At 43.5% G+C, this 20,623-nt stretch overlaps 1 protein-coding gene across 5 annotated transcripts in view; it reads right to left on the bottom strand.

The window, feature by feature from the left end:
- Positions 1–20,623, bottom strand: part of meis2a (Meis homeobox 2a) — a 119,183-nt gene that overhangs the window by 56,213 nt on the left and 42,347 nt on the right. For all 5 annotated transcript variants that reach the window (XM_078406388.1, XM_078406387.1, XM_078406391.1 and 2 more), the window contains one exon: positions 12,984–13,129. In XM_078406388.1, the coding sequence (XP_078262514.1) occupies positions 12,984–13,129 (146 nt within the window). The remainder of the gene's footprint in view (positions 1–12,983; positions 13,130–20,623) is intronic.

Raw genomic sequence — 20,623 nt, 5'->3', positions numbered from 1 at the left:
TCAAACCAGTTGCAAAATGATCTCAATTCTGATATTTAAAGGCACTGAAAAAAAATTGTGAATTAAAATAGTTTTTGACAACCTAAGCTCGGAGTTTTGCTTTTTTTTCCCGGCCAAGTTGACCCAATTGTTTAAAAGAAAGACACTGGGGACAGGATCAGGGCTGTGTGGACCGGGGGGATGGGGTGGGGGTGGGGGGAAGCACCATTTGTATTCACCAACACCGTAACTTTGTCGGCGCCGGAAGTGTGGCGACACTTGCATACTACCTAGGTGAGGTCTGCTGTATGACTTTACTGGGTTTGACTGCCTAGGTGAGGTCTGCTGTGTGACTTTACTGGGTTTGACTGCGTAGGTGAGGTCTGCTGTATGTGTATGACTTTGCTGGGTTTGACTGCCTAGGTGAGGTCTGCTGTATGACTTTGCTGGGTTTGACTGTCTAGGTGAGGTCTGCTGTGTGACTTTACTGGGTTGTGTGCAAAACAAAGCATTGCACTGTACCTAGGTACATGTGACAATAAAGTATCATTGAACTGGGCCTCCGAACTACACTGTGCTAAATAAATGATCATTCTGGGATCGCCTAAGTCATCACAATTGCCAAGGAGTGATTTCCTGCAACTTGGATCTAAGAGGGTTTAAATGCCAAAGATGGACACAAAAAGCTGGAGTAACTCAGCAGGCCAAGCTCTGGAGAAAAGGGTGATGTTTCAGGTCGAGATCCTCGTTCAGACTGAGACACAGGGGAGAGGGAACCAAGAGATACGAAAAGGTACATGGAGCAAATTAATGAAAGATATGCAAAAAGATAGATCAAAGCCAGAAACGATGATCAAGCTTTTTGTGTCTATCTTCAGTGTAAACCAGCATCTGTAGTTCCTTCCTACACATTTTACGCCTGATGACTGCTGGCCCTATAAAATATGTAGCTGGATACCCTGGAGCAGTTCAAGTAACTTGATTCAAAACAAGTAGATTTCTAAACTCGTTGCAGAGTTCTGTTTAATTTCTCATTTTTATGTGGTTAAGAAAGGTTAATTACTGCAATCTAGGAAGGGTTAATGGCTCCCATCTCCTAGCTTCATGACTTCATGTGAGAGAACAGGACAAAGACAACAGATGGCAGACAGTGTTTGACTTCTGTCCTTTCCATTGTTACTGAAAAGGCTGCAGAGAACCTTGATTGATAAAAAGCAAAGGCTTTGGTGGCCTTGGCCATAATTATCTGATAGCTATGTGACGGATGAGCCCTGGAACATTTGGTTTTCTATAGACATGGTCTTTGACAAGTGAACTGTCCCTAGGTTGCTATGGGTGACCAAAGTGCTGACATCGTGCCCCTTCACCAAACAAGTACATGACAAATGAGGCTGGCGGTCCCAATCCATTTAGAATCTCGGGGACTACCACCCCTCACCCACTGCCCATCAGAAAATAATCTACCCAATGGACATCAATGGGTTAAATTGAGACAACTGATTCCAAACTTATATTTGCATATGTTTAAAAGAAACTCGAGGTACAGCTGCTTTTCACAATCTTGACAGATTACACTATCTCGTCAGCAACGCTGCTTTTATTTACTTGTTTCTCCCACCTGGCAAAGCCTGATAACTGTACAAAACAACCTTAACTTTGGCAATTATTGAAGTAAACAATAAGCTGATGTGTTCCAGCTGCAGAAGGTGCAGCAGCAGCCTCGCCAGTCGAGCTGCTGTCCACTCCAATGCAACATGGCAGGACGCAAAAGAGGCCTTGCTCCACCACTGCTGCAAAAGAGCAGCCCGTCATCTAGGGTGTGCTATAGCCTGTGTCCCCGCTGTATTGCGCAGCCTAGCCTTTGTATCAGGCAAGCATCCTCCCCTTGGTTAAGGCTGCCTATAGTCATGTTGTAACATGGTTCACTGTCAGCCTAACAGCTCAAAGGCCATGTGTGTTGCATCAAACTTAATGATAATTTTCATCACCAGAGTACTGCCATGGCAACAGAAATAGAACTGTGCCTATGAGGAAAATTTGTTATAACTTATGTTCACAAACTATCAATTGTTTTTTTTTCCTCTTTCCGAATTACATTTTACATTTTGGTGATCTTCCAACTTACCTCTCCTCTCCTTCAATTTTATTCAGGCTGGGTTTGAATAAGAAACAATTTGAATTTCAACTTCTAGCTTTGCACAAAGGACTGATTTCAAAGAACTCGTTGAAGCATTTCATTTGGGAGGGATTTTTCTTTTAACCTCCTGAAAAGGAAACAATTTTGTTCCAACAAAATCCCTCACTTTCCAAGGGGAAGCCCAAGCGCCTGAAATAAAAGGCACCTCAATGTGATAAGGACACCTCTGATATTTGATGAGAGTGTTTACAAGGGCAGGGTCTTTGTGTCGGAGCACTTCCTGCTTCCATTCTGTGATCAAATATGTTCTTTGCAAATCATGTAGGAGAGTACTTGAGTGCAAAGCCAAAGGGAACTAAGGGCTAATTGAGTGGTCTGAGGGCTTCTCAATGTATCTAATTTAAGGACCTCTCTCTCTTGCAGCCAATAAAAATCACCCTTGGCAAGATATCTCTCCTGCTTGCTTTCAAATGTAGTTTAAACTGAGTCAAAGCAATAAGAGTTTGCTGATTATACTCAACGGCAAGGTTGCTGAGCAAAATCGATAAAGGAATGCGCCAGGTTCAATTATGTTCCATTGTGATTTAATTTGCATGGCGGTGTGGGGAGGGGATGTAAATGTAAAATACCTGCATTTCCAAGTGCCCTCCGAGTGGCATTTGTGTTAAGGATTGCTACTCTATTCACAAAATGGCGCAAAACTTAAGTTACTTGCAGTTCAGTGTTTAGAATTCAAATAAACAGCACATTCGCATGTGAAATAATCGCCTCTATATTTCATTAGTGTTCACTCCCCTTCACCCATTTATAAGGTGCAACACTTGAAAAAAGCTCAGCAGCAGCAGAAAACAAAGGTCTGTAAAAAAATGAATACAAACTACTTTTTCCCCCCTCTATGCTGCATTAAACTAACTGCCTGGAATTGTTGTGGCTGGCCTTTGTTGTTTTTGTCCCTTAGAGTTGTCCAGAGGAGGTGACAATGGCTCAGAGTTGAGAACATATGTAAAAAGACCCCTGTGGCTGTCGGAAAAGTTGCTCATGCTGCTTGGTTGTTTGAAAAATAACAACCAATGTTCTTTTCTTTCGACAAAACTAATGAATGCATGAATGTTAGAATGCAGCAGCGACCCATTCAGAATGGAAAGCCTGAGCACCTTCCCTGTAAGAATGCATTTTGCATTGGTGAAATACATTTGCTTAACAAATTAAATTAATGAGATAATTCAATTAGTCTTTTTGATGTGAAAATACTGCTTAAGGAAAGGATTACTGTAGTACAGGGGCAGTTTGGCCTCGACAAAGATGTGAATGTTAAAACAATGCATTAAAAATAAGAGGGGAACAATGATGTGAGTTTTGCTCTGAATTCTGCAGCGACTTGAGTTGTGCACTTGTTTGCACTTGCACAGGGCCAGATGGGGAAATTCTCACATTACTCCAGTTGCACGGAAACAAAATCGTTCGTCAATAAACTGGGAAATGTCAAGGCTGAGCAGGAGCCAAGCAAAGTCAACGTTTCTGATTTGCGTGTGGAAGGAGTGCGCTGTTCGGCGGCTCCTGCCAAGGCTTTTTTTACACGAAAAGGCAGCCATGCTCTTCAGGACAGGGAGGGAAAACCTCCCAGCAGCTTCCTCTGCAATGCTCGCTCCATTCCAAATTAAAAACATTTTACAGGTTACTAAATCTCCAGCTGAGGTGATGTAGCAAAGAACAGCTGTGAAGTAATTTTGATAATGATGAGAATAATAAGCACATGGCAAGGTTCAGGGCTTTGCTTTGCAGCTTCAGTGCTCCTGAATAGATAAAAGTGATTAAATACTCCTGATTATCCCTGACCAATATGTAATGGATTTACAGCCCTTTCAATTAGTCAGTATTTGCTTAGGACTCATTATTTTGTCTTTGGTTAAGTAATCAGCCTACAGACGCATGTTCTGTCTAATTCCTCTGTGCAAATGGGCACAGGGCACCTGACCTCAAGAAAGGCCATAGCTGCAAGGCAGAATACCCACTGCTTCCACAGAGCAGTGACCATTCTGGTTAATCCTGACCCCTGAGCCACAATCAATATACCTTCATTTACTAATAATGTCTTCACATCAAAGTGACAGAGAAGAAACAGGGATCCAATATTCACCATTTATTTCGCTATCTCTCTCTCTCTCACTCTCATTTTTGTTTTAAGTTTCAGAAAAGTTTTGAGTACCAATAAGACTTTTAAATGGTCTGATTTATTTTGCATCCATCATCGAAACAGGAAAGCATTTTGCTCTCTTAAAGAGTTGTGATTCCGCCTTAGTATATGCATTGAGAAAGGATTAAACCCAGAACCTTACAGCTGAAAGGTTGGTAAACAGATTTCTGTGAGTTGCTTGTTCTCTCCTTTCTAAAGTTCTCCAATAAGAACAAACATTCATAAAAGGTCTGAACACTTACACAGTCAACACTTCACAAGGAAAATATCTGGAGGCCAACAAGTTGCTCCATTACCCTATTAGCCTGGTTTAGTACTGCTGACTAGAGGCAGCTCAGAGGGAAGCATTTTAATGTATACCTGCCCCTCATGTGATGTTATGACTACCCACTGAAGTGGCAAAGTGAATGGAGAATACTGTCATTAATCCAATCTACTCAAATGCCGGATGCTACAAGAGTGTGTCTACCTCACATGATGAGAGGAAGAGTTCACACGTTGGTTATTCCTGGACAATTTTGATGCAGCAGTGTCACAGCATAATAAAAGGTAACAAAAAGTTACACAATATGCTGGAACAGCACCTCACATTTCGCTTGGGCAGTTTACAACCCAGCAGTATGAATATGATTTCTCTAATTTCAGGTAGCCTTTGCATTCCCTCCCTCTCTGACCGACCCCCAACTTAAGTCATCCGCTGGTTCCACTGTTCGCCTTCATATACCCTTTCATGATCACCTCTTCCACAGCCAACAATTGGTTACTGGTGCCGGCTCTGATTTGTTTTCAACCTTTTCATACCTCTAGTTTCACTTTCCCCTGACTCTCAGTCTGAAGAAGGGTCTCAACTGAAATGTCACCCGTCCGTGTTCTCCAGAGATGCTGCCTGACCTGCTGAGTTACTCCAGCAGATAGACACAAAATGCTGGAGTAACTCAGTGAGTCAGGCAGCATTTCTGGAAAAAAATAGGTGACATTTCGGTTGAGACCCTTCTTCAGACTGAGAGTCAGGGGAACGTAAAACTAGAGGTATGAAAAGGTTAAAAAAAAATCAGAGCTGGCACCAATAACCAAGGAAAGGCGGAGGCACAATGGTCCATAGTTGGCTGTGGAAGAGAATCAACGTGAATACTTTGCATCTTCCATTATCATCATATTTACCTCATCTATTTGTGTTCTCCAGAGATGTTGCCTGATCCACTGACTTACTCCAGTACTATGTGTCCTACTGCGTATCAACCAGCATCTGCAGCTCCTTCTTTCCACATATCAAGAAGTTACCACCCTTTCGAACATTCAGGGCAATTAGAGGAGAATATGGGTGATTAAAGATTTGTATGCAAGGCAATTAGTGGGGAAATTAACGCTTACAAAGAAATAAAATTCAACGGCGATGCACATCTGTGTGTGAACACACACAGGGCCTGGCTTAACCGTGCTGTAAAACTAGAACCTACTTAAGTCACTGTGAAATTAGAATCTGGATAAAAGTCTGAGACTGAGTTCTAAGGAGATAATAACCCCAATATTTCTGGGGTAGGTGTAGAGGGAGGGTGAAAATGCCAATTCTGCAGAGGTGCTGATGAATTTAAACGCAGCTCTTTATTCTGGTTAATTTCTTCATACTCCAAGTTGGCCAATCGATGAAGTAAAGAGCTAGCCAGCTGCAGAACAGTCACAGAAAGCCACGGTCAGGGAGATGCCGGGCACCCTTGGCAACCTGGAGGGATGTGGGGTACAAGATAAAGTCTGGCATGAATGGGAATCAGAGGGTGTTATTAGCTAGGGGGTGAAGAAAGAAGCACTCAGGCTGCGAAGGAAAAACAATGTTCTGGGTTGGGAAACAAAGCAATCAGGAGAAAGATTCCTGAAGATTCATGGGGGTAAGAGATGGGAAGAGAGAGACATTTTTGGAAACGGCCAGAAATCACGTTCTGCTGTGAAGAACTGGAGAGGAAGAGAGAATGAACAAAAAGAGTGAAAGGAAGGTTAATTCTGGAACTGCAGGGCAGATGGCCTCCATCATGGCGTGGTGCAGAGATTGGTGATTGGGAGGGCAGAGTTGTTGGGCGGTCTGGATCTGGCGTGTTGGAGAAGAGAGAATATTCCAACCCGTGCAAATGAATCCTTGACCTTCTCATCAGTTGACTCAATTGTTATGAATTGACAACAATATCTCCTCGTTGCTGAACATCGCACAGGGCCAACTCAGGGCTGTGTGGTCAGTCCCCTGCTCTACTCTCTCTCTACCCATGACTGTGTAGCCAGACGCAGTTCCAAAGCCGTCTTTCAATTTGCTGATGATACCACCAGCGTGGGAAGAACATTGGAGGTGCTGTTCTCCAATTTGCGTTGGCCTCTCTCTGATAATGGAGGAGGCCCAGGACAGAAAGCTCAGTGTGGGAATGGGAAGGGGAGTTAAAGTGTTTGGCAACCAGAAGATCAGGTAGGCCCAGGCCCGAAATGAAGGTTTTCAGTGAAACGATCACCCAGTCTACGTTTGGTCTCGTGGATGTATAAGGGTCTTAGGTTGAGTTCTTGGTCTCCTAATTAGGGCTTGCCTTTATCAGTTTCTGGTTTAGTTTAGTTTGGAAAAAGGCCTTTGGTCCACCAAATCCATGCTGACCAGCAATCACCCATATACTAGTTCTATCCTGCACTCTAGGGACAATTTACACAAACCAATTAACCTACAAATCTGCATGTCTTTGGAATGTGTGTGTGGTGTGGGGGGACGGGGACGGACGGACGGACGGACGGACGGGGGGGGAACCGGAGCACCCAGAAAAATCCCACGTGGAGAACGTAGAAACTGTGCAAACACCACCCGCAGTCAGGGTCAAACCCTGGTCACTGGCACTGTAAAGAAGCCACTCTACAGCCGCACCACTGTGTGGCCAAAAGCAGCCCGGCCAATGTCTACTGCAAACTTTGTTTCCCATTGGCTTGCTTTGTGGGACTTTTTATTTGTTTCTTTTTCTCAGCAGTCAGATTGACATAAAGGAGTGTAACTCCATGAGGCCCTGACATTATGTTTTGTTACAACAAAATAGGTATATGTTAAGCATGTCCCACTGGGATTTTGTTTTTCAAGTAGATCTTCCTTTTACGTGAGAGTGTGCAGGGACAAGACTGACTGTTTTAGACTTCTCCCAACTTTCATTTCCTTTGACTCCAATGTAAATTGTGGGCAGCACAGTGTCGCAATAGTAAGTTGTTGCCTCACAGTGCCAGAGACCTGGGTTCCAACCTGACTACTAATGCTCGTCTGTACGGAGTTTGTACGTTCTCCCTTCGGGCTTTCTCTGGGTGCTCCGGTTGCTCCCCACATTCTAAAAACATGCAGGGATGTGTTAATTGGCTTCTGTAAAATTGTCCCTAGTGTGTAGGATGGAACTAATGTATGGAGATTGTTGGTCGACGTGGACTCAGTGGGCCAAGGGCCTGTTTCCGTGCTGTATTTCTAAAACTAAAGGGGATTGTCTCCTCTTACTCTGATTTATCATATTTACCCCAGTCTGCCAGCAAATCCTTTGTCCCTCTACTAAATCAGCAAGTACCTACAATTATAAGCCAAAGATAATGGTAATAATCAATGCGCATTTACAAAAAAAAGAAAAAAACATGGAATAATCAGTGAAAATCTACATCTACACCATGTTATTCGAACCAACTTTCTTTACATTTCTGCTCCTGTAATATCTCATCATAAATCTTTGAGCCCTTTGTAAAAACTCTCATAAAAAGTACTGAAAGATTGGAATGGGGGTTTCAAAGGAAGAATCGCATTGAGAGAGTCCAAGATATAAAGTTGCTGTTGCTGTTAAACAACTGCAGGTTTCTGTTTAAGTAACCATATCTATACGATTCTGATACCAAAACCATTTCATTAGAATTTTCAAGCCTTATGTTCACCGTGTAATTATGAAATATTGCCAGGGTGGATTGACATGGACTAAAGGTATCAGGTGAAAGCATTAACCATATGTATGGCTTTACTTGAAGTGCTAATTGCAAAAGATAGTACAGAAGACTGACTAATATATCAAAACTTCTTTCTCTTTTACCTTGTCCGGAAGCCATGTTTCCTTGATAGTTTGATGACAACACAAGGACAGACACAAAGTGCTGGAGTAACTCAGCGGGTCAGGCAGCATCTCTGGAGAAAAAGGATAGGTGACGTCTCGGGTCAGGACCCTTCTTCAGACTGACCTTTCGGGTCTGGCTGTTGCCCATCACCTCATCCAAACTGAATGTTCCTGGTAACGGACAGCACATCTGGCACAGCTGGCAGACCTGCTGCCTCACAGCTCCAGCAACCCGGGTTCAATCCTGACTTCAGGTGCTGTCTCTGTGAAATGTGCAAGTTCTTCTTGTGTCCACATGAGTTTCTCCTGGGTACTCCAGCTTCCTCCCACATCCTAAAACATCTGGACTGACAGGTTATTTGGGAATTGCTAAGTGCACCTAATTTATAGGAGAGTGGTAGAATCAGGAGGGAATTTCTGGGAATATATGGAGAATAAAGTGGGATTTGTGAGGGATAAGTGCAAATGTGGATTCGATGGTCACCGTGCACTCAGCGAGTCCAAGGGCCAGTTTACATGTCGTATGACTCTGTATGCATCAGGTGAGTTCACTGCTGGATGGGCTGGGGAGGGAAAGTGAGAGCAATTTAAACTTGCTCTAGCCTCACAGTGGACCATGCAGCGGGGATTACCAGATCAGTAAATCAGGAAAGAAATCTCTGGCAATTTTTTTCATCCCCATGAAGGCCCCAGGATGCTGAAGTCATCTGCACTGTCTGAATACCAGGCTGCTGCAGATAAAATACAAAGCCACTGCAGCTGGAGGTTAAACCTGGAACCTGATCAGCGTTCATCGCTTCCACATCCACGTGGTATATTAACCCAGCCGGCTATTAAGATTTTGCATTTTATCAATCCCTGACAACCACATAAATATTTGTACATGTACCATGAATTATTCAGCGCAATTGTTCAAATCCAAAGACACCCATGTTAAATGTCATTTTGGGAGAAACAATCAAATCAAAGACTAGGTCTTAAATTTTTAGCAGCTTACTTCTAAGAATCTACATTGACATATGCTTCAGCAAACCCATCCAGTTAATGTTACATTCCCCAATTTAATATCCATAACAGCTCAATGAGATTTGATATTACATTCATGACTTTGCACAAAAAAGGCTGTTTACCAACCAAGCAGTTGAATTTGCAGGTGGAAAATACTGTTGCCATAGTTTGCTTGCTGCAGGAATGAAATAATACATTTTGATTAAAGGTATTCAGGTGATGACAAGAGCTGTACACTTCAGCGCACATGCTGTTTTCAAGGAAGCAGCTGCTTGACAGCTGTAGCTCCGGACCCATATACAGTACAAGGCATCTCTGATCTTTCAGTAGATGCAATGACTCAACAACTACATCTTGGTTCACATTAAACACTATGTGACTACACAAATGAGTTGAAAGTTTGTGTTTCAGATAGGAATAATCTTTATATGTGTATATATAATCTATATATGCGAGTGTCTGTGTGTGTGTAAACACGCACACACACGCACATTTATAACATATATACATTTATATATATGTGTGTTATAATCCACACACATATATAATACACATACATAATACACATATATGTATACATTTTTGTATACATGCAATTATGAAGCATTTATATCTATATGTGTGTGTGCGCGTGTGTATAAAGTGTTTACAGTTATTTTGGCAGAAAACCCTTCTTTGTGAGCCAGCAATGAGAAAATGTAAGAAAATTATTAAGTGATGGACAAAAGTCTCCTTACGGGTGTATGGGAACCAATAGTTTTTTAAGGCATTGATGATAAAAACTAAATAACTAAAGGAAAATACAGAAGGCAAAGAGTGACCATTAAGGGACAGAATGCTCCCATGTGCATGCTGGTTTCAATGGACTATTGGGATGGTGGGGTGGGGGGAGGGGGGTTGCTGATGTCTACAACACTAGAGAACATCCTTTACCTCCATCTTGCCCAATAATATGTAAGGCCTTGCTTGGGACACCGTATGGTCAATGAGGCCAGGGACAGGCAAGTCCAGAGTAAGTGGAACCCTTTTTTCCGTATCACCAATATATTAATTTGATGTGAGTTGAATTTCACATAAAATGATACTCGGCTTCTTTCTCATATTACACAAAGAGTGGTGGGTGTATGGAACGAGCTGACAGAGGAGAGAGTGGAGGCAGGTACTATCACAATATTTAAGAAGCATTTTGATAGGTAAATGGATAGAATAGCTTTAGAGCGATACTGGTCAAACACAGGCAGGTGAAACTAATGTAGATGGGGCATGATGGTCGGAGTTGGCAAGTTGGGCCAAAGGGTCTGTTTCCACGCTGTATGACTCTATGTCAATGATTGGAGCCGAGAGGGGGAGGTGCAACTATTTTAGGTGTGGTGAAATCTTGTTGTGTTTAATACAACGACTAAATTGTGCTCTCAGAAAAATCACAGTAAAATTGGTTTATGGCCACAAACATGCGTTAAACAGGACATCTGTTTCTCAATTCAGATCAGCTTCCAAAACATTGTTGCACATCAGGGAAATACATCACACTTTTATAGCATTTCACCGCCTCCTTGATACATGTGTGACTCTTGCACTCTCCTCTCCTCTTATCCACCATCCATTGTCTCCTACTCCAACCATCAACATGTACTCCTATGTCTCCTACTCCAACCATCCCTCACATGTATCCATCTATCACTTGCCAGGCTTTGACCGGTACCAGCTCTTTTTTAGCTTTCTCCCCCTCCCCCCCCCCCCCCCACTCCAATCAGCCTGAGGAAGGATTCCAGCCCAAAGCATCGCTTGTCCGTTCCTTCCACCAATGGGCGGCACAGAGACACAGCTGGTAGCGATGACCCAACAGCATGGCTGCAATCATCCCACTGATCGTCACACATCTCCATGGCAAAAGCCTTGGAAAAACAATTGATCATGTGAAATTTCCAGTGGGAAGCGGTGGCCTCTGAAGTCTCTGTGTTGGAGTAGACTTTTCACTGATGGGTCCATTGTTGCTTCCCACTCTGACGTCCCACAACCACACAGAGTGGGCGCCCATGGCTACTACACTGCCTCCAGCCATGCAGTGTTGCCAGCGGAGTTGCCACCAACTCACCTACTGCATGAGAATCTCGTGAGCTAAATGTCGATGATTTGGCGCAGTGGTGTTGCCGGTAGAGCCGCCCTGGTTGCAGTTGCTGCCTCAGAGTGCCATAACCGGGTTCGACCCTGATGACGGGTGCTGTATGTACGGAGTTTGTATGTTCTCCCTGTGACCGCGTGGGTTTTCCCTAGGTGCTCCGGGATCGTCCCACGTCCCAAAGATATAATGGGTTTGTCGTTTATTTGGTCTCGGTAAATAAACTAATCCCCGACAGTGTAAGCACACCGAGCGGAGCTTCAAAAGGGCTTGAGCAGTTTATAGTTCATTTCTGAAACTGCTACTATGAGTAGGATCTCCCTTAAAATAGTAAGAAAAGCAACAAATGAACCCAAGGTGCTACTAGTCTGAGTGAGACTGCCCCACAATTGTTGGGGTGTTAAGCTTTAAAGCTTCAATTTGTATCACGTTGGGCTAAAATGGGTCAACAGGATAATGGATGTTCGCGTGTGCTCCCTTCACACTGCCTATCTTCAGGTCTGCAAATGTCGATCTTGCCCGATTCAGATTGGCGATTTGTACGATTTCACCCAGAAATAATCACCACCGTGATCCCTTCCTTGAAATATCAAATTGTAATATTAATATTGGGGCAGCACAGTGGTGCAGCGGTAGAGTTGCTGCCTTACAGCACCAGAGATCTGGGTTTGATCCTGACTATGGTGCTGTCTGTAGAGTTTGTATGTTCTCCCTGTGACCTCGTGGGTTTTCTCCAGGTGCTCCAGTTTCCTCCCACATACTAAAGATGTGCAGGTTTTCAGGTTAATTGATTTCTGTAAATTGTCCCTAGTGTGTAGGTTAGAGTTAGTGTACGGGGTGATTGCTGGTCAGCGCGAATCTGGTGGGCCGAAGGGCCTGTTTTCACGCTGTAAAGGCATCTATCTGACCCAGTTGGGTAATATCTTCACTTTCCCATTGACTCAATGCTGAATTCAACATCCGAGATTGTCTTTTCACAAAATGTGCAGTATTTGTTAACCTCTGTGTAAGAAATACCCAGGAAGATTGTAACGGGTTAGCAAAAATGAAATAGAAATTAGCAATATTCACAACTGAAGTATACATCTAAGCCAATAATAAAAACAGTAGATTGGAAACTTGACAGAAAATGACACCCCTGACCCTCTTGTTCAAAAAACATGCTCTCCCAGAAAGCAGTTTTCAACAAATATTTTTTTAAAATTCAAGACCAGAAGTAATGTTGAATGATATTGAAAAAATGCTTCACTGTCTTATGTTCTTGTGAAGTTTGTCATCTGAGAGAGTATGTTTCGCAATGCCCAGAAAATCTCGCGCAGAGCTGTACTTTAATGAGTTGAACATCCAAAGAAAATGGAACTCAATGTTCACAGATTACAGAAACGTTTTCTCTTGAACTTTAAACTCCATTTAAATCAGCGTCAAGGAAATGTACGATTTTTTTTGCACTGCACATACCGTGAGGTGCTGGAAGAGCCAGGCTCTCATAATATTCGTAGCTACTTTGGGGAAGATGCCTCGCTTTTTCTGTCGTTTTTTCTCTTTGTCCGGGTCGTCATCATCACCTGTGCCTGGCGAAGCCACACTGTTGTCTAACCCATCACCTGAAATCACAGAACAAAAGGGAAAAACATCACACATTATGAGTATCCTACTGAAAACATGTAAAGTAATCAAATCTGACTTGAGCTGGTTTAGGATAAGGAAAGCTGATAACATTTCTCATTAAAATATGGGGGTGTTATGCAAATAATATTGAACGCAAAGCCCCAGTCTCCCAATCCAGTTTTGATAAACTTCACATGAACACATATGTATCATTAATTCAATTATTGCAGTGCCTCTGATGGAGAGAAGTAGCCCTCTGTCAAGTATATTTATGTAGAGTTTAAAAGCTTCCATAACAATTTCATTTTGATCCGACTTTGCGCCTTAAATATGTGGGACGAGTTGGGTGCAGGTTTTCCAAGTGAAACTAGATAAGGACTTGAAAGCCAAGAGGTAAGCTCCGTGCATTGTAGGGATTTTTGTATAAGGTGTAAGTAACTGTATCATGGTTCACTACACAGAACAGACCAGAGTTCATCATCGCACCCTCCCCCCACAGCATTTGCATGGAATGACACCCTCCATCTCCTTGCATCACTGATTTCCACTCTCGTGTTTAAGAGAATAAGGTACATTAGGTACATGTATCAAGGCAGGGTGCATTCTTTAAATCAGGAGTTACCTCTATCCACTCTCACCACTGTTCAGCCTTTCCTTGCATTAATTGTGCATTAGCAAAAATCATTTACTTTTAACAGTCATAGTTATTTTTCTTTACCCTCAGGCAAAAATGCCTTGAAAGCCTGCCTAGAGGGCATCTAAATTATGTATCTAAAAAAACTCTGCACCAAGGCATTCCTGGTCTCATACTTTCTTAAAATTCATACGTGCTTGTCCTCCTGTTTTTGAGAGGCATCAATCAGAGCACCTATATATATCATATTTCCCCATTAATATTTGAACCAATAACATTAAAAAGAAAGAAGAAAGAAGAGACCCAAAGTATAATCAAATGCAAAATAAATGAAGGATACTGAAACAGCGTTGGATTTAAAAAAAATATTCAACACTATGTTTTCTCTTGCACATCATTAGCCTAAAGCCACACGAAAGAAGAAAACAGAGAAGCACAGAGTTTGTGCTCCCTGCTGATGTTTAAGAAGCTAAAGTCCTGGAAGGACATCTGGAAATAGCGCTGAGACTGTGGGTTTTGTAATTTAAGAATAGACATTCATTAGGAGTAAATGCCATAAATCCCATGCTAAGTAAAAACCTTGTTCAGGAAAGCCTAAAACAATAAACTTAGGACTCTGAGTAGCCAGAACCACATAGCTTCCTAAGGAATGCTACAAATGCAGCAGCTAATGCTACAACTGTCCTTTGGTTATGTGATTACCAGGGTTGGTGGCACTCAGCACTCACATTAAACACCGATCCTTTTCCATGTCAACTTTTGTGCTAGTTAACAGTTTTGTTTTACCACTGCGGCCACAAAAGCTGATTGGGGGGGGGGGGGGGGGGGGATGGGGGCGGAGACAAAAAAAAAGCCACAGCAAAGAGTTGGCAGATTAATTTTATTGACATTTCCATTTTCACTGCAATGTGATACCCTCCATCACGTTGGAGAGGCGACCCCCAGTATTTACAGACTGACAAGTCACTTCATTACAGTCACCCAGCCCCAAGGCAGTGCGACTCCCTCCATCTGCACAAATGTCAGCGCACAAACCCTTCATCTACCACTAACTTTTGTTGCCTCTCCACGAACGTGAATCATGACGGCGAGCCAAAAAGGTGGAAATAATCATAAAAATGATGCTGGACCAGAAACATTCGCAGAGCCTCATTACAATTGCCGAGCGCAGAATGCTGGTGATTTACACCCTCTTCCACGATGCCAGGAAGGAATGCTGCAGGGCAAATTTTCCCAAATGCTAATGGCTTCTGACTGTTTCTTGGCAACTATGGCATTTTAACCTGTGCGTATGTCTACTCCAAAACAGAAAGTGGAAATGTCTTATCATCTGTCCGTGTGACACAGATGGAGAGTGGCTATTAGGAGTCAGGCACTGGGCCTCGGGGATCTGAGGTGCTGTGCTGTAGCCCACGGCAGTTTTGGAAAGCTGTGCCTGGGGAGAGGAAAAATCTACGCCCAGAAAAAAGCTGGTATCAGAAGTATGTATGTGCACACATTAGAAAATGAGATGGAGAAGAAAGGAAAATGAGCTGATAAAAATATTTTCAGATTTAATAGAATATTAGTTTATTATTAACTATCTCAAGTGAATCCCATGTAACCTTATTAATTTAGCATAATTGGTAATGCATCGAATTTCAAGTTCTAATACAGTGGTAAACATAGATTAAGAGATAGTGAGCTGATTTATTTGGTTATTTGATTTTTTTTATTTTTTTTTAGTAATATTACTTTCTTGGCTTGCTTTATTTGTAATACTAGGGTCAATCTTTTTTTTCTGCATAAAATGTAAAACTTTCCTCTTAATGTGCCTGGAATAGCCAGTACCTGAACCCTTCATTATTATGCTCTCTATCCATCATGCTGTGTTGCACGCTCCTGCACAGCACAATTGAATTTTTGTGTAAGGTTTATTTTGAAGCGACTAGATATTAAGCAGGGCACGACATGCTGCTCTGGAGTTCAGTGTAACAGCTGCACTTTCTTTTGTTGTGTACAACATTTACGAACTGTGTGGGTTTTCCTATGTTAAAGAGAAGACAGTGACCCATGCCACCTTCTTTATACTCGAAGGAGCACTAAAAATCACTCCTCATGGGCTTTCCCCAAGCTTCTCTGGCCCAGAACAACCTCTTACCAACACTCCCCCACCCCTTCCTCCACTCCCCCACCCTTCAAGGAAAAGGAGAGGTAAAGGTGGGGGGGGGGGTGGGAAAGAGAGGGAGAGAGAGAGGGAGAGGGGGAGAGAGAAGGGGGGGGGAGAGAGAAGGGGGGGGGGGGGGGAGAGAGAAGGGGGAGAGAGAAGGGGAGAGAAAAGTGGGGGAGAGAGAGAGAGAGAGAGAGAAGGGGAAGAGAGAGAGAGAGAGAGAGAGAGAGAGGGGGAAGGGTAGGAGAGAGAGGGACGGGTGGGAGAGAGAGAGGGAAGGGTGGGAGAGAGAGGGATGGGGGAGGGAACGGGAAGGGGGGAGAGGGGGGGAGAGAGAAGGGATTTTATGCTCCATTCTCCTCAACTTTTCAGGCGGTATAAACAGCATTTAGCACATTCAACCCCCAAATGACTCCAAATGCTCTGAGCTGCAGGAGCTCATCTTTTGTTAGTCTCCCTCTATTTACACAGGATTTGCGCAGGGCTCTCCAGTGAAGAGACCACATGTTACTGACAGAAAGCGGCTTCATTCACAACACATCAGGCAAAGGGGCTGTAGCCATTGCTGCTCTGTGCTGAGGCAGGATTAAGCCTCTGGTAACACTGAGCCTAAAGACTTGCTAAATGGTAAACAAAATGTGCCGGCTGCTACTTAAAACCAAATTAGGCAGAAATAGATCATAATATAAGCATGCAAGAGCTAAAAAAGTAGATTAAGGTATTAGATCAGTCTTTAGGCTTCACCTTCCAATGAGGCAATGCAATATACCTCACCCACTTATTTATGCAAATTCCGTTCTGCCTCTCTTCAGAGGGTACATTTATACCTAGCATGAGCTGTGGCCTGAAAGACACAGAAAAATGTCTGCTGTATTAAGCTGCCCTTGAAATACACCATATAAAACGTTCCCATTTGTCCAGCAAAGAAATCAAGTCAGGCAACAGATCAATAATGTGACCTGGAAGCAGAAAGCTGGGAGTGAGTTGTACCTGCTTGGTGCTTAATGTTTTTTCTGTAGGTAATGGTTGCCCAGTACATGTATGTTTGAATTGTGAATGTGTGTACCTTGAGTGTGCTTTTTTTCATTTCCCTTGTAAAATGTCACTACTAGTTCCTATAGAGCTGGCTTATCAACTCAAATGTATTTGCTAATTGGCTGTCAGGCACAGAATAGGCTTCAGATCCCATTATAATCAGTAAGAGAAAAAAAAAGAGACTGGTATTTTTAGCAGGGGATATTCATTTTTATAAATTATTTGGGAAAGGTGATGTAAACTACAGCGATCATCGAGGATTTTTTCATGTGCACTCTAAAGATACCCGAGTTAAATTCTCCCATTTCACTTCGCTTAGCCACTTCAGAATGCAAATAATGTACACAAATGCCGGAGTCACAACATGCTTCAAGAGAACATCGGGAAGATCAAAGCCATTGCTTCCGGCCTTGGCCTAGTCTCCATCTCATCCCTTGGTAACATTTGCAGATGGGACCATGCCAACCATTTAGACTTTTGAGATTCAGCATGGAAAAAGGCCATTCAGCCCACTGAATACATGTCAACCAGCGATCACCCCATACACTAGCACTATCTTACAAACAATCATGCCATGATGGCATATTCAGTCACTGCATCTGGAATCATCCTCCTAAATCCAAACAGCTCCCCTTGGCGCTTTCCGAACCCCCACTCCCTCATCTTTACTCTGGACATTCAGTCACTCTACACCTCCATCCCCCACCAAGAAGGCCTTAGAGCCCTCCGTTTCTTTCTCGACCACAGAACCATCCAATTTTCCTCTCCTAACACTCTACCAGCGGAGCTGGTCCTCACCCTTAATAACTTCTCCATTGACTCCTCCCACTTCCTCTAAGTCCAAGGCGCAGCTATGGGCACCCGCATGGGCCCAGCTTTGCCTGCCTCTTTGTAGGGTACGTTGAACAATCCCTGTTCCAGGCGTACACTGGCCCTATCCCCGAACATCAATCTCCACTACATTGATGACTGCATCGATGCTACCTCCTGCACCCATGCCTAACTCATGGACGTCATCAACTTCACCACAAATTTTCATCCTGCACTCACATTTACTTGGACACTTACATTTCCGACACTTCCCTTCCCTTTCTTGATCTCACAGTCTCCATCACAGGAAATAGATTATAGACTGATGTTTATTACAAATCCACCGACTCCCACAACTATCTTGACTACACTTCTTCCCACCCTGCGTCCTGCAAAAACTCTATCCCCTACTCCCATTTCCTCTGTCCACGTCGCATCTGCGCCCAAAATGAGGTGTTCCATACTAGAACATCCAAGATGTCCTCATTCTTTAGAGAACGGGGGTTCCCCTCTCCCATCATATAAGAGGCCCTCACTCATGTCTCCTCGGTACCCCGCAGCTCCACCCTTGCTCCCCCTCCGCCTAATCGCAACAGAGACAGAGTCCCCCTAGTCCTTACCTTCCACCCTTTATCAGCCGTTGCTTACAACCAGAATTTCCGCCACTTCTAACGGGATCCCACCACTAACCACATTTTCCCATCTCCACCCCTTTCTGCCTTCCTCAGAGACCGCTTCCTCCGCAACTCCCTGGTTAACTTATCCCTTCCCGCTCAAACCATCCCCTCCCCAGGTATCTTCCCCTGCAACCACAGAAGATGCAATACCTGTCGCTATACCTCCTCCCTCATCTCTGTCCAGGGACCCCGACAATCCTTTCAGGTTAGGCAGAGGTTCACTTGCATCTCCTCCAACTTCATCTACTGTATCTGTTGTTCAAGATGTGGACTCTTATACATCGGCGAGACCAAACACAGACTGGGCGATCATTTCGCCGAACACCTTCGCTCAGCCCGCCTGAACCAACCTGATCTCCCAGTTGCTGGACACTTTAATTCTCCTTCCCATTTCTACAAAGACCTTTCTGTCCTTGGTCTCCTCCATTGTCAGAGTGAGGCTAGATGCAACTTGGAGGAACAGCACCTCATATTTCGCTTGGGCAGCTTCCAGCCCAGTGGTATGAGTCTTGATTTCTCTCACTTCAGGTAGCCCGGGCATTCCCTCTCTCTCTCTCTATCCCTCCCCCACCCAAGTCGCACTAGCTTCTCATTTTTACCCTACAAACAGCCTGTTTCCTTTATTATTGTTACTTTTTTACATAACTTTCATTCATTATTCTTTATCTCTCCACATCACCGTCTATATCTTTCGTTTCCCTTATCCCTAACCAGTCTGAAGAAGGGTCTTGACCTGAAACGTCACCCATTCTTTCTCTCCAGAGATGCTGCCTGTCCCGCTGATTACTCCAGCTTTCTGTGTCTATCCCCTTGCTGCCTTCTTCTCTTCTAAATACTTCATAAGCTCATAAGTCATAGGAGCAGAAGTAGACTATTCGGCCCATCGTGCCTACACCACCATTCAATTATACTTCCTCACAGCCCGCCATTTCCACCATGTTTTTAGTGCCCCACTTTAATCTTGCCTTCATTGACTATTCCTCTACACTCCATCAATGTATCAGTACCCTACTGTATGGTTCATATTAAAAACACTATGCAAAATTGCTGTCGTAATTATTTTTATTTTGTGAAGTGACTTGGTCAGAATTCACACAGTATTTATTATTTAAGTTCTATTTACTTCATCTGGAAGAAGCCCCCTTGCCTTTGGAATCCAAGACCAGGAGCAAGTTGATGAATCCCTTGAGCTTGTTTGGCCATCAGCCAGATCTTTACATGAATCCCACTTATCAACTATACCTGACACAAAATACATTCATCTCAGTTTCAGTATTGGCACTGTATTCGTTCTTTCAACCTAGCTCACTGGTCACTTCCATGGAAGGGCTCACCTCATTTCAGATATTCATCTGCTTCTTATTTAAAGGGTCAAATTCAACCTCATGCAAGACAGATTAGTTTACATCTATTTTGGAGCTGCTGTGTGGAAACAGGCCTTTTGGCCCACCGAGTCCATGCTGACCACAATCACCCATACACTAGTTCTATTCTGCACACAAGGGACAATTTACAGAAGCCAATTAACGTACAAACCTGTGCGTCTTTGGGATGTGGGAGGAAACTGGAGCACCCAGAGAAAATTCACGTGGTCACAGGGAGAACGTACAAACTCTGTACAGACAGCACCCATAGTCAGGATTGAACCGGGTCTCTGAGGCTGTAAGGCAGCAATTCTACCGCTGCGCCACTGTGTCGCCCTAATGTTCATCTGTGCTCTTGGTCTTTTTAACTTCGAGGCTTCCCGTAATTTCTGCTACAACTCTTCCCACTCTGAGGGATATCTGGACCAGCAAATGAGCAGAAGTTGGCACGAGACAGTCCAGAAAACATGAGGTCTTGAAGTCTTTGTCAATGTTAGTGTTGGGAAGAGCAAGGGAGAGGTGAGAGGGCTGGGTGGGGTTTTGGAGAAATGCTAATGCTTGGAGGGAAAGGCATTTGGGCTGGACAGGGTGGTAATGGAGCTCATTTGGGCTTATTGGAAGACTTCTTCGAGGACCAAAAATAAAATCTGGAAAAGATGAATGATGTATCTCACAACCATTCCGTCCCCTTTGCCGTCAGTTTTAGTCAGTTCAGTTAAGATTATGTTGCGATGCCTATGTCACCATCAGCTCTCAACACGCACATTAGTTTAGTTGAGTTTATTGTCCCACGTACCGAGGTACAGTGAAAAGCTTTTGTT

This window comes from Rhinoraja longicauda, chromosome 10 (genome assembly GCF_053455715.1).
Source record: "Rhinoraja longicauda isolate Sanriku21f chromosome 10, sRhiLon1.1, whole genome shotgun sequence".
NCBI classification, from domain to species: Eukaryota; Metazoa; Chordata; class Chondrichthyes; order Rajiformes; family Arhynchobatidae; genus Rhinoraja; species Rhinoraja longicauda.
Note: the sequence above shows the minus strand (reverse complement) of the source record. Positions and strands in the feature narration are given on the sequence as shown.